General features: G+C 38.8%; 1 protein-coding gene across 2 annotated transcripts in view; it reads left to right on the top strand.

Moving 5' to 3' along the window:
- The window catches only part of HELZ (helicase with zinc finger), a 166017-nt gene that overhangs the window by 61223 nt on the left and 89346 nt on the right, over nt 1-15448 (top strand). Inside the window, exons 13-15 of one of the 2 annotated variants that reach the window (XM_019494326.2) lie at nt 1845-1975; nt 6674-6853; nt 7377-7478. In XM_019494326.2, coding sequence (XP_019349871.1) covers nt 1845-1975; nt 6674-6853; nt 7377-7478 — 413 coding nt within the window. Of the gene's footprint in view, nt 1-1844; nt 1976-6673; nt 6854-7373; nt 7479-15448 lie in introns of both variants that reach the window. The other variant, XM_019494325.2, reaches the window with a different exon arrangement.

Below are 15448 nucleotides of genomic sequence, written 5' to 3'. Positions count from 1 at the left end.
TTATCGCAAAGAATTTTTATGTAGCAAATTAAGTGTTTTTGAATGCAGCTTAGTAAGAAAAAAAATTCATTTTGTATTGTTCTGAATTGTTGAACACTATTTTGTCTTTTAAATTTCTGGTGCTTTTCGAGTTTTAGTTTGACATTATACTATCAACTGCCTCAAGAAAGATGAATTTAAAGACATATTAAAAATGCTTACTTTCAGTTGAACTTTCTAGTTAGCAGCCAGGGGTAATAGTAATTATCGTGTGATAAGAAAATGATTCAAGTAATTATGGATTGATTACTTAAGTAGTGGTTAAAGCAGGGATTGAGAGTAGACCTGCAGCCACATTTTCTGCCTTAACTGCATGGCATAAAATTACAATTATTCAGAGATTTCAGTGGAATTTCTCCATATTTACATGGGTACCTTCTATCCAAATTTTTGTCTTTAACTTCTCTTATCAGATCTGCTGGAGACTTTATATAACACAGTGAGCAAATCGCTGCTCTGTTTTTATAAAGTGGGCAAGGTAGCACTTACCTCATTTTCATGGAGTATTTTTAGTTCCTGGTTGAAAATGACATTCGAAGTATTACTGGTGTATTTTCCAGGCAGTGTGTTTCTTTAGGGGACTCTTCTGGATAGGTTGATATCACTTGGCCTTTAATGTTGGCCAGTAGACATACCACTTTCTGTAAACCCCATGAATGCATTTACTTGCTCTTATTGACTAATCATGAAATGCTAATTAAACTTGTCACACAGTAATTACATGACTATTTAGCTGTCGTTACTATTCTATGAAAAGCAGTGCTTCAAATTGGATAAGGATATCTGTGTCATTATGGGGCAACTTCAAACTTTTTCTTTCTCCTTTATATTAGTATGTTTTGTGTCAGATTTATTTATGTAGACTTCTTTTTAAAATGTCAACACTTAATTCTTTGATTCAGTACTTTTGTCAGGATCATTTGTTCCTGGAGAGATTAATAAATGAAAAATTAAATATGTGTAGATTATAGTCTACATGGCTTTTTTCCATGAATTGTTTCCCCTGCGGAGTTCCTTTTATCCATTTTTCTAATTTCTCTTTGCTTCTTTAGTAATGCTTTTGGATAAACTCATTTTACCATTCATTGTTTAATTCTGCAATTTAACCAAGGATACTAACACGCTGTGCCTATTGTTTCTGGCTTCGAACCAAGATTTTGTTGACATCACCCTTTGTTTATTAGCATTAAAATACCAGTAATTGAGAAGAAAGAAAATTATTATATTAGCATGTGATTAGCTTATCTCAGGAATTCATCTTTGCAAAGATTGTGAGGTATCTTAGATGTCTTTCTACTACAATATTGACAACATTTTTTTTAGAAGGAACAATTTGGAGTAGATAGTATTTGAGTATTGTCTGTCTTGGAAATATGTTACATAGTGTCATTTACTGGTTTGTGAAGATTTCTATATAATCAATGTTTCAGAGTGGTTTTTCTAACCTGTCTTCAAATTTCATTCTTTAAAGGCAATTTAAACATTTTCTTAAGAAAATAATTCATTTTTTTAGAAGAGCTTGCTGAATTATTCCTAAAAGTACTATGAACTCTTACATCAAAGCAAACAAATTATATTACAAAGATGATGGATTTCTCTGTGATAATTCAACGTTCAAAGCGTGCTTAAGCAAGTTAACTTTCTTATGAATCTTTTCATCATGATGCTTGCTTGAGCTTTTCCTTAAGTTCAGTACTTTGTTGGAAAATAAAATTTAAAGATCATATTTAATACAGTCTAATAAGAGTCCTCTTTAATTAAAGACTTTTTGGTACATCTATTCATTCATTCATTTTGTACTGTAGGTTGAACTTCAGTTTCAGTTAAATCGCTTACCCCTCTGTGAAATGCATTATGCCTTGGACAGGATCAAGGACAACAGTATTTTGTTTCCAGATGTCAGCATGACTCCCACCATACCCTGGAGTCCCAACAGGTACAAAACTGCAAACGTTTTAATATGAAAGATAGTGCGTTACTGCTGTGTTGAATTCCTCCATTACAGCTGGCTCAAATCTACCTTTAAACCGGAAGTGTCTTTTTGCTCTTTATTGCATGTGATGATGGGTCAATGAAACTGCTCTAAATAGAAATAGAAAACTGACCCTTTGAGCATTCGGATTGGTAGGTCAGCTTTACCCATTCTCCCCAAAGTAAAATTGTGATTGTTATAAGCACTCCAGTAGCATTGCAGGGTAGAAAACTGAAGCATAATTTTATTATTTACTGATTCTGTAACTCTTTACTGAATACCTGTATAATGTTTTATAGAAATCCAAGTAAGTGCCAGTCCTAACTAGCTTGCAGTTTAAGGGCCCAAAATCTTCACTTTGTACTTGCATGAATACTCCTATAGCCTTGGCAATGACACTACTGGAAGGAGCTCATAGCAACAAACCCACAGTTAGACATATCGCTGGAATGGGTCATAAAAAGAGGTGTAAATATGGGAAGGACCAGCATTGATGGCATTGCCAAATAGGTGTGAGATTTTCTGTGAACATCTTGTCAGTTTCTTTTATGAAGTGTAAAATCTCCAGATTTTATTAGTAATTTTGAGAGCGCCAGATCTGCAACGTGGGCAGCAGTGGCAGAAGAAAGGGCAAATAGGAAAGCATAGCTGAAAGAAATTCAGCTGACGGAGGAAACAGAGGGCCTGGATACACTACATATTTCTGATATAACTTACGTTGGTTTTGCTCACTGATGTAAGTTGCACTGAGATCTACAGCAGACATGTGCACAGTTAGCGCTGTTGCAGCACTTCCCACCAGATGGCTGGGTAGTAGATAATAGTTAATTTGCATTGAACAGCCTTAGGCTAACTATGCCTATACTAACCATGCCTTATACTAATGTAAATTAGACCAGTGAGTTTTTCTGCTGTGCTTTGTTAGCATGACTCTACACCAGGTTCTGGTATCCAAGTCTGGGAGTTTGTTCCAAGGCTTTTTTTTTTAAAAAAAAAGTTATAAATTTGCTTAATCCCATGGCACATGGCAAGTTACCTTCAGTGGGCTAGGGGAGGCTAGGGCCAGCATTGGGCTGGCCCCAGCAGCCTTACTTGGCGTCTCAGGGGCAGCAGTGGTGATCCTGTTGCACAGAGCCTGGCCATCAGTGTAGTGTGGCTCCAGCCGGCCAGGCTCCAGCATTGCGTGGTGTACACTGCTGCGGTGTGCACCACTCTGCTTTTTTTTTCTGCAGGATATCTAGGGGTCTAAAAACCCCTCTGCGCTGTTCCCTTGCAGTTCAGAGAACAACTGAATATGTCGTATGCCATGTACCACGCAGCTGTGTTTGGACGTGGCCTGTGCGTCCATACTCTGAAGCACTGGAGCTCATTGTATCGTGACAGTTATTTGAGGTGTTGGGAGGAGCAATAGACAGGCATGAAGTCACTTTGTTGAGGCAAATAGCAGGGAGATGTTGAGGTACATGAGACTGACAGCAGGAGCTGGAAAAGAAGCACAGTCTTGCAGATGAGACTGAAGAGTGTGATTATGGTGCAAAGCAGACCAGAAACTAACTCAGGGATGCAGAGAGAGAGGTGACTTGGCCAGAATGGGGAGCAAAAAAGGTGATATAATTGCAGCTTGTTGCATAAACTTGAGGACAGGAAGAGAAGAGAAGAGCAGGATGCAGTAGTCCCAATTAAATTTGATTGGTGGGTAGTCCAGAGGTTTTGCAACAGAGGTAGAAAACAAGGGGCGGGGGTGGGGGGCAGCTATGGTGAGTCTGCTGCAAACTCCCATTAAAGTCAGTGAGAGTCTTTCCACTGACTTCATTTAACTTTGAATCTGTTCCATAAAGAAAGAATGGAAAGCATTTAGTAACAGCTTGGTTGTGGGAGAAGAGGTGAGTAAAACTGAGTTGAGAGAGAGCTCTACCCTTTGTGTATACAGTCATTACGAATGTTTGTAGTAACAGGGACAAAAACAAAATGGTCCTTGGATTGTCATATATGCACATTATTTGATTACATTTAACAGATTTGCTATATGTTACTAGTGGAATGATTATGATGTCAGGTGGTTAGCTATCTGCCAGTAACCGCTGTGCAAATGAGTTTTATTAGTAAAACCAGATATGTGCTGCACAGTGTGAATTATGTTGAGAACAAATGTAATGCATATACAATGTTTCTTGCATTTGCTATGATCTGGCTATTCAAAATTCCAAACTGTGACTCTAATAAAGTATCACTTCTGACTCAGAATTTATCTGCTCTCTTTCTCACTTCGTAAGGAATAAAATCTTTCATCCAAACTTGCCAGCATCCAGGAGGTTAAATTTTATAAATGCTAAAACTGGAGTAACAAAAGGATAAAATACGACATTGAGTAGAAGTGACATGGAGTAGCATGTGTTCAAGCAGCAACATTTATTTGCAAAAATAATGCTCCTTGACTTTTTTCCCCCCCAGCAAATCAATGCAGAATTATGCAAGTGAATTATTTTTGCAAATTAAACAAAATTCAGTAAAATTGATGGTTTTGAGTAACTTGTACAAGCATTTTTAAAAATAATTTTTGAATGATTCCACAATAATTCCCACTCTACCAGGTATAGGCTTTTGGCTTCTTTCCCGAGGAAGAGGAACGCTTGCACTTTCCTAAAGATTTATGTTGGGGGGGTGGGGGCAGGTTTTCTAAGATTCACGTTACATGTGGTCATCCGTCTTTCATTCATTACAAAATAAGTGCACATGCCATTTATGCCTTCTATAATCTCTTTGTAGATCTGTGTAGTCCAATGGGAGACGGTAAGGGTATGGAACTTTTTTTTTCATTTTGCTTGTACCTGGTAATGTACTGTTCTTAAAACATTGTTAAGGTTACCGGAATGACTGTAAAATATTTTTTGCAGAATATTATTTTGTGTCTGGTTACTGGAAAGTAGTTTTTACTGAAGATGCACAAAGCAGAAAAATGCAAGATTGGTTTTGAAACTAGATCAGCATCCTTTAGCAGTAGTAATTGGAGTATACTTTTAATATGCAGGGATATTGTGGCTGGGACATTTTTATGTATATGTAACATATGACATTTATGCTTTTGCCTAAACTGAACGGACATGTCAGCTAATCTAGATATTCCTTCCTTGATATCTGTCAGATACGATAATTAGGAGTGGTTGATTTATAAAACTTTTTTCATCTTAATTTTGTTTTCATTTTCTTACAATTGATAGGGGGGTTGCTTATGTTTTCCTGCTTTTCAACAAAATATGGAGTTATGGGTGAAATGTGTTACAGTTAAAGTACTTTATTCATTGTATATTTCTAAATAATGTTTTGCACTGTAGTCTAATTACATAATTATTAAATACTTTTCATTGTTTATGTGAGATTGTTAAATAGACCATATTTTATTAGCTCTTTAACATTTTTATGAACTAAATGCTGTGAATCCTTTTTCAGAAAGAAAAGGGCCAAACTCCTTTTTGTTTTCTATCTCAAAGTCAACAGATTAGTGTCAGAGATGAATTTGCTTTGGTATCTTTTTCTTCCTGTTTTTTTAAACACATTCTTAGGGCCAGATTATTAAATTATGTAAATTCTTGTGGTTTTGCTGAGGTCAGTGCAATGATATTTTATGCCATTTAAAGGTCTGGCTTGTAATGTCTTAAGTTTTTGCATTTCTTGACTGACTCGGGCTCTCTCCCCCTATCTATAGTTTTTCTTCTATTTTTGTTTTACATCCCTATCACCTTTCAACCAGTTCAAGTTCTTCAGGCATCTAGTTGTTCATAGTAGTCTTGTGAGTTAGGAATTCAGTTAATTCCCTCATGGTTTTATCCTGTATGCTAACTACTGCTCAACACAAGTTTTCCAAGTCCAGAAGAATTATAATGCAAGTACCAAGACAGATTACATTGCAAAAGTATGGCCATATGTTCAAGAATGACAGGTGGTTCTTACTCTTCATGCCTAGTTTTAAATCTGTCAGTGAGCGTATTAAAAATGGCATAGGCAAATCTTTAACCTCTTATATTCATTGGAACTTTCCTAAAGTAACTTCCTGTTCAAATGCTGATATCATTATCCCAGTTACAGTAACAAAGCTTTTTTTAGATCTCAGATGCATTTTTTTATGGTAAAGAATGATAGTGGAGAAAAGCTTTCACTTAAATGGGTGGCTGTAAATTCTGTTCTTTTTGCTTTTTTTTGTAATTAGACTCGGGCCAGCTGTGCCAGGCCCTGAGCTTGGAGCTCTGTGACCGCTCATAGAGCATGTTAACTTGTTTAAATGGATACCAAATCTAATTCTATTGAAAACTTGGCAAATTAAGTTTATAGGTATTGTTTGGCTGTGTAATGACAATAGGAGGTTCAGCTTGAAGTCTGCTTAAATGCGTTGTCTCTGTAGGGGGGTTAAATGTATACTTCACAGAAGTATATACTGTGAAGGTTTATAACTGTGAGCTTAGCTGTGTAAATTGAACTGTAGTCAGTCTGCTTGTGGAAAATTTACTGGTTAATCACAAACTTGAGCAAATCATTAAAAATCAATAGACTACCTTAACATTTTTAATTTTTTCAAATCCATTTACATTCTCTATAGCTTAATTTCTGATTGACATGCTGTTGCCATTTTTTCTTGTTTAAACACTCTTGCTTTTTTTTTCTGTACAGACAATGGGATGAGCAGTTGGACCCTCGACTAAATGCAAAGCAGAAAGAGGCTGTTCTGGCTATCACAACTCCACTTTCAATACAACTGCCTCCTGTTCTTATCATCGGTCCCTATGGGACAGGCAAAACATTCACTCTGGCTCAGGCAGTCAAGCACATACTCCAACAACAGGATACTAGGTGAGCTGGAACACTATATAGAGAGCAGCATAGTGAATTAGAGATGAAATGCCATTTTGACTTAAATTCAAACAAAAGTTAGCAGTATAGAATTTCCATCCAGCTTAAAAACCCCCCCATCCATCATTGTTTTGAATAGATACTGCAGAAGTAACTTTATAGTCTTAACAGGTATTTAGTATATAATTTAACTGAATTTGACAGTATATAGATTACGTGCCTTTTCCTCAGCATGGATCAGTGTACTAGAAGATGAAGGCTGTTCTTTACTTAAAATGCACATTAGATTAAATCCCAAAATAATTATTTAAAAGTTGTGTTTAAAGTTTAAATCTTTTCATAAAAGAGAGAATGAGTAAAAAAGGCATCAAGGAATCATGAACCATGCAGAAGGTTAGTCATTAGTTTCATTGAGAGAAGTATGCAGGAAGATGGCCACTGTTTCCTTTTTTTTGTATTCTACTGCTTTGAATTGTTTTCTGTTTCTTCATTGCTTTTTTATTTGCACCATTTATTCCAGCAGGATTCTCATTTGCACCCATTCTAATAGTGCTGCTGATCTCTACATAAAGGATTATTTACATCCATATGTAGAAGCAGGCAATCCCCAGGCAAGACCTCTCAGGTATTTTTTAAGGCTTATTATGTATCTATAAAATACTATTCTTAAGAAAAGGTGTCTATAAAAAAAGTTTAAAGAACTTTTAAAACTTAAAAGCATATTGGCATTTACCAGCAGTGCCTTTAAATAATCCAACCTCTGTAACGGATTGTGAAAAAAATGGAAAGTGGAAATATCATCCACATGATTTTGTTTTATGCATGAAATAAAGACATCCTTTTTTAAGCTTTTATTATTCCTGTTGAAAACAATGTGTCTTTCCTAGTTGAGCAAACTTTTGATATGCTCCTCTAAAAGCTACTATGATAAAATAAACTGGACAGTAATTTGGTTTTAATTTGAAAAAAAAGGTTGGGTACTCATCTGTTCATGGCAAGTTGGAAACCGGGGCTACTCACCTGCCTTTTTGAAGAAAACGCTGTCATAGAAGCTGTGTATTTAGAGAATCATGTGAAATTGGTTTGGCCTCTTCTAAGAAGTCAGTTTAAAGTAATTTGTGTATGTGGTTAAGTATGATTGATGTGGGTATCTTGGGGGATTTAGCTATGGAAAAATTAAGGGGATGAGGTGGCAGAGTTGAACTTGAAGAGAAATTTATTTATGGTTAGAGGAATGCCATTTGGAAAATATTGCTTAGTGGTTAGGCTGTATAATCTACTGTATAATATATTGCTAGTTTGTTATATTTTTGTCTAAAGGTGTGGAAATGTGTGTATATCTGAGCATCAAGATGTGAATATGCTGTATTAATATGCCAGTTAACATAAGGTTAAAATGCTGCTATCTGAAAATGACTGGTCAAAATCCTCCCAGACTTACACTCTACACCAGTAGTTTTCAACCTGTGGTCCGCAGACCCCTGGGGGTCTGCACACCGTCTAAGAGGTCTGTAAAAGATGACTATGATCAATCAAAAGTATGTGAATAGGCACGCTTACAATTCAAAGGGGTCCGTACCTCCATTCAAAATTTTTTAGGGGTCCGCAAATGAAAAAAGGTTGAAAACCAGTGCTGTTGTTGAAACACATAGAGTTGTAAAGATGGGCCAGATTCACAGCTGTTGTGAATTGTCACAACTCCATTGATTAAGATGAGCGATGACATTTTACACAACTTCTAAATAAGGCCCAGAGTGACATAAGTGAAAGCAGATATACATATTTATTTGAATTACCTCAAATGTGATTGTATCTTAGTAGGGCTGTTTGTGAAGCACTTTGGCGAAAAGGCATTATGATATATTGTTAATTTTGTTCTCTTACTATTAGTGGGAGAAGCAGGGAAGTAGTCTATAGGTTATAATAGCTGCGCAGTGGGATCCGCTGTATTGAGGCTGCAACGTCAGTCGCAAGGACATTGGTACAGGAGACAAGTATTTGCCTTACTCTTGATCCAGGGCTTCTATTGACGTCAGGTATACATTCAGTTACTTAGTGCAGCACTTGATATACATCTAGATTAGTAAAAATAAATAGATAAGTTCATAAAATTGCAATGTTTTTAATGATAAAGTCAGTACTCTTCTCTGCCAGTAAGGCAATTTATTCTGCTTTCAAGCACATTTCAGATTAAAATTCAAATATGACTGCTTTTAATTTTAAAAAGGTCATTGAATGCTTTAATTTGAATATAATTGTCGCTGGATTTTGATCACTTCAGAAGGTGTTGCTGTAGGTTGCATGTGTGATTATTATTTTACTCTTATGGGAATTTCCCACTTTTTTCTTTTTTTTTTTACTGAAAGTGACACACATGTTTATACATTTCTGAACTTCTTAAACTTGTCCTTTTAATAAGGTAGCTAAGCTTGCCTGAAAGTTAACTGATAATGAATACTATAGAATGGAATTACAGCAGAGTTGATAGATCTGAAAGAAAAAGATCTGAAAGATCTGAAGCTATGGCAGATTCCAAATATAAAATCAAATTAGTCATATCTGTAAAGGTCTCCCCCTTGTTTAGAGGAGGATGTTTTCTAGATCGTATTCATGACATACTGGGTATTTCAGAAGCCAGACTATAAAACCACTAATACTAGCAAAAGCCAGAAGCCAACATTAGGATATTATTGGTAGCTATAGACTTTCCCATAGATTTTTCTTTCTCTGTTATACTATACTGTGCCTTTAGAAGTCCACCCATACATCAGGAATTTAATTTTAACAGGAACTCAGTGTTGTTCACTGGAATACGTGTTGGAGGGCAGGAAATTGCATGCAGAAATAAACGGAATATTTCAATACCTTGATGTATACTTACTTGGCACTGGGCACGTCTGCACAGCATGGTTGTTACTGCGCCATCATTTAGTACTTGCTTTTGGAAGTACTAAATGATGGTGCATGGGTATTTTTAGCATCTACATCGCCGTAGCGACACACTATAGTGAGGTAGCTTGTCACTACAGTGACGTAGCATCGGTGTCCCGGTTTGTGCCCGCCAGCGCTATGTTGTCGTAGTGCGTTGCTATGGCAAGGTAGCATCACTTATAGATGCGCCCACTGTGAAGGATTTAATTTTCAGTTGGTTTGAATACTGATAAGTTTGCTTGCGGTTACGTAGAAAACCAGGAGCTGCTTGATCTTACAGAAAAAGGATTCAGTTCAGACTCTGTGCTGTGGAAAAAAAAGCAAAAGTTGAATATGTTATTTTTCCAAAGCTTCCATGCCACGTGTGAGTTCCAGTAGCTCAAAGCCTAGGGGTAGTACTCTGGTGGGTTTGGCCTGATGTTAGACACCACACGGTGTTTAGAATTGCAGCAGGCATCAAGCATAGCACAAGTGCACTCAGTACTTGCAAGCTAGCTTTCTGTCAAAATCTGCGGATCGGGTTTTGACAGAAGTAATGGGGAAGATTGGCTTCCTGAACCTGTCTTTGGTACTTACGTACCAGTGTTCCACATTCAGGGTTTCACATGCATTACAACAAGTTTTATTTGAAATGATCTCATCTCATGATGTTTGTACTGTCCAGAACTGGACACATCCAAATTCTAATGTATTGTAATTATATCTCACTTGGATGTCTTTAACTTTTGCTGGAGGCTATTGTCCAAAAGACATTGCGCAGGTGAACAGAGCACCGGACAGGGCTTCACAAGACCTAGGTTTTGTTTGACTTTGCCACTGGTCTGCTGGGTGACCTTGGGGAAGCCACTTTTGTCTTCGAATGCCTCAGTCTACCCATCTATGAAACGGAAATAATAGTACTTATTTCTTATGTAAAGCACTTTGAGATCTGAGGGATAATGCTTTATAAAAGCTAGATGGTGTTGTTATTTATTATTTACTTTAATCTAGATTACTGAACAGGGAGACAATTTCTGTCTTCAAAAGAACACCAGCCAGATTAGCTAGCTGTTGTTTGTACTGCTATTTTCTTTTGTTTCACAGTACATTAGTATTCAGTTTAGCCACTTATGTGAACTGGTCTAGCATGCAGTGTATTTTTCACATCTGATAGCTGGAGATGACAGATTGATTTTTCATTATTGATATGAATCTCTGAGTTAAATGACTGTATTAGTTACACAATTGTTACGGATTGTGAAATCAATCTAGGTGACAGCCTAACAGTTGAGAGGTATTGAAACAGAAGGAGACGCATTCACAGTGAACAGTAGAATTTCACCGAGGTTCCTGATGTGCCAAGAGAGTTGTGGACTGAAAGCGTTTGAGATGAACCATTGCACCTCTGATGAAAGCCTATGGAGAGGCTTTGAAACCATTGTTGAAGCAGATGATTAATGTTTGCTTTCGGGAGGGCAAAATGCCAACTGGAGTTAAGCTGGAAGTGTTTAAGGCTTTAAGACACAATCACTTGATATCAGTTCCCTCATCAGTTACTGTCCTGTATTTTCAATTTTGCTCTTTGAGGAAGGTTATTGAGAAAGTTGTGATGAGCCAGGTTCAGCTCTGAGAATCCTTAGCTTTCCTGGAGTCCTTTCTTCTTGTATTTAAGGGTTGGCATGGCACAGAGAAAACATTAATTTCCTTTGTCCTCGGTTGGTGAACTTTTTCTGGCGGTAGACAAAGGTCCAGCGTCTGTGCAGGTTATATTGACTCTGTTGTCTGCCTTCAGTACAGTTGATCATGAGATTATTTGTTGATCTGATTCACGTAGAAGCAGTGTTCTTCTCTTACAATGTTTAAAGGCTGCTGTTGGATCATTCCTTGTCTGCTGTGTGCTTCTCTTGGAGAGATCTCAGAGTTTTTGTGTAGCCATTCCTTCTGATTCAATGGGTATGCCATGCTCCTAGAGGAGATTTCCAGGAATTTTAGATCCCAGTATGTTGATGACCCGTAGTTCTGTGTGTCTGGTATTTTCAGCATTTTTTCTTGTGTCTGAGACCCAGAAGAAAATAAATTAGTTAATGCTTAATTCCGAAACCCTCAGGATGATGCTGGTTGGTGGAGGGAAGGTTTGTAAGGGCTGTGCTGTGTTTTTTTGTTGTTGCTGCTGAAGCATGTTCATCTCTTGCTTCCAAATGCACTCTCACACACGCCTGCACCCACTCACTCGTGTTTGCCTTTACCAAATCTAGGAATGTGGCTGTAAGGGGTGTCCTTCACATCTTCTCTTGAGACCTGGCAATGTTGGGGAAGTGGAGTTAAGCATACTTTTAGATTCCTAGGTAACAGGCTCATATCAGTGGTGATGTGTAGGAGGTGTACGTGCATCCCCTGAGAGCGCTGGTGCACCCCCTGACAGCCAGTGTTCCCCGCTTAGGTGATGGGCAGGGGGGACAGGCGGGAGCACCAGTGCCCCCTCCTGCGAATGCTGGCCGGAGAGTGGGGGACGCCAGGAGAAGCACTGCTGGCACTTCTGGGAGCACTGCTTGCACTTCCAGGTTGGTGAGTTTGGCCGTGGCGGGATCCCCCCGGTCACTGACTGGCCACTGGGGGGGCACATGCCCCCTCTGACTCAGGAGGCACCAGTCGCCCATGGCTCATTACCATTTTGCCTTTTCTTGCTGTCAGGGACTTGACCACAGTCAAGTTAAGTCACTGTTTCACTTCCAGGTTAGACTGCTGCACTGAGCTCAGCTCTTGAAGATAACTCAAATGCTCTAGCTTGTACAGAATATAACTCCCCACCTGCCTACTATCCTTGGCCTGTCCTTGAACGTCGCCACGGCAAAGGTTCTCCACCAACCCTCCCCAGGCCAGCTGAACATCCCTCGTGCTATCTGTATAGATGGGGAGGCTCTGGAGTACGTGGAGCCCTTTCTGTATCTTGGCAGCCACCGCTCTCAACGGGCTACCATCGATGAAGAAGTTCAGCACCAGGTCACCTGCGCCAGTGCCGCCACCTTGAAGCTGCGACAATGCATCTTCGAAAATAGAGACCTTCAGAAGTCGATGAAGATCCTGGTTTACCAGGCTGTTGTGCTGACCACCCTCCTCTACTGCAGTGAAACCTGGACCGTCTACCAATGCCACGTTAAGACCCTTGAGAAATTTCACCAGTGGTGCTTGCGTCGAATCCTGGGGATCAAATGGGAGGACCACCGGACCAGCGTGAATGTCCTCCATGAAGCTGCATCCACCAGCATCGAAGCCTTGCTCTTGAGAAATCAACTCCGATGGATGGGCCATTGTGTCCGGATGTCCAAGAACCACCTCCCTCTCCAGATTCTCTTTTCCCAGCTCTCTGTTGGGCAATGCTCAAAGGGTGGCCAAAGGAAACAGTACAAAGACACACTCAAGGTTGCCCTCAAGCACAGAGGAATCAACACCAATGGCTGGGAGGAGCAAGCTGCTGACCATTTGGTGTGGCACCACCTGGTCCACCAAGGCATGTACCACTTGGAGGCCCAGTGACTCGATACTGAGGCAGAACAGCGGTGGCAGAGGAAGGAGAAGGAGATCAACCCCGGGGTACGAATCCCACTCCCCTGTGCAACAACATGCCCCCGTTGCCGAAGAATGTGTGTATCCAGAATTGGGCTCCACAGTTACCTGAGGACCCATCAAGGCCGACGGATGTCATCCTCGACTCTGAGGGACTGCCGCTGCCACCTGGAGCAGATCAACATGAGCATATTTAAATCTCTGCCTTGTTCATTTAATCTGCTTCCAACCTGATCTCAGTGTAGATCAAAAAGGGTTTCATCATCTATTAAGTCATCTCTGGTTTAGAACATAGTTAGAGACCTCCCGTCGGCAGACACCGCAGTGATTGCTTTGTTCAGCCAAGGTGCTTTCCTCATAGCTCCTGACATGCACAGTTGAAGATTTATTGGTGGGTTTCTCACTATAGAACTTGCTGCTTTTATTTATTCGATTCAGGGTCTGTCAGACCCTGAGTTCATTGATATCCTTTATCATGATACAAGACATATTTTTGGCCACCTGCTTGTTTGCTGTAATCATTTTTAAAATGCTTTGATCTATACATTGACATTTGCTTTCTACCTTTAATATGTCCAGATGTCGTATCACCGGAGATATTGTAGGTTATTAAAATAATTGCTGCATCAGAAGTGACTTCCTTTCTCTTTTTTGTAAGCACTCTGAGACTAAAGAAGACTTCATCCTTTGTATTCTGTGTCAGGAAAAAAATCAAGTTGAAATCACAATTGTGGTGAAGCGTAGTCTCATGAGCCTTTTTCTGTTTTCTGAGAAACCATCAAGTGGAGCAGAATCAGTTAAATGGCAAGGCAGGATATAGTACTTAGTGACTGATGTGCTTGTAGATGACTGAACAGAGTTCAGAGTCCTTTGAGTTATTTACTCTACAAGTGATTAATTGGCTAAATATCGCCCTCACTAAAAATCGTTCTATGGATTAGTGGGGATGACAATATTTTATTTTCAAGAAAATAACACTAAATTATTTAATATTGTCTAAGCAGTGACAATTATGTACACTTTTTTGTGTACATACATTTTGTGGTTTAGATGTGGCCATGATGAAATAAGTTGCTGCATTAGTGGTACAGTAGAAGAGATTGATGCTTTAGCGCTTTTTAATTTTTGATTGACTACCTGGTGCATTACACTAAAATCCATCCTCCAAAAAATATGTATTTATTTATTTAGAGTGCTTTATTTAGAGTGCTTTCAATGCAGAAGTTAGTGGGATATACACAATAATATAGCCTTGTAAACAGTTTTTCTCAATACACTTTTGAGATTAGTTTTATTAGTCTTGCTACATGAAGACAAAGGTATAGGCCATCACAGTGGAATGCAAATAAAGTTCTTGTGGCGCACGGTATTGGTATGACCATTTCTGTTACTATTACTGTTGTTGTTGTTACTGCTACTACTATTACTATTATTGCTGTCAGTATCATTATTATTAAATATTACCAATACTATAAGAACTGCAGAAATATTATATGCTACTATAAATAATTAAATAATGACATTAAACCGTTATAATTATACTAGTGTACTAAGGCCCAGACAGGTTCAGAACCCAGTTGTGTTAGGCACTGAGTCTGGCACTTTTGAAATGCAGTCAGATTTGGGTGCTTTATTAACCCTCTTACATGCTTTTGAAAATCCCAGGCAGAATGAACACTAAGCAGAGAGTGCTCTGAAGAGTTTGCAGTCTCTGGAAGCTGTTCTATCCTAGTGTTTTCCTGTGTAAAACCCCTTTGAAGCCTAAAGCCAAAGCTCCTACAAACACTATGCTCAAGTAGAAATTCGTACATGCAGTAAATCCCATTGGGTTTGCTGGGATTACTCATTTGTGTTACAAACGTGATCCTCTGCCCAAGAGAGCTGGCGGGAGTCTTATCGTTGAGTACAGTTGACATTGGGTCAGCCTCAAAAATTAACAATGTGTATAAGTGTTTTGCCACAAAAACAAAACAAAGCAAAAGTTACAGGGAGTCAGATACAAATAAGGGACCAAGGCTCCGGAAGTGTGTTCTGCTAGCATGGATCCCTGTCATGCCTGGAGGAGTCCTACTCAGTAGTAAATCTTTGTGATCAGGCCTGAAATAGTTGAGATGCATTTTG

The sequence above is a fragment of the Alligator mississippiensis genome, chromosome 8 (genome assembly GCF_030867095.1).
Source record: "Alligator mississippiensis isolate rAllMis1 chromosome 8, rAllMis1, whole genome shotgun sequence".
In the NCBI taxonomy this organism is placed as follows: Eukaryota; Metazoa; Chordata; order Crocodylia; family Alligatoridae; genus Alligator; species Alligator mississippiensis.
Note: the sequence above shows the minus strand (reverse complement) of the source record. Positions and strands in the feature narration are given on the sequence as shown.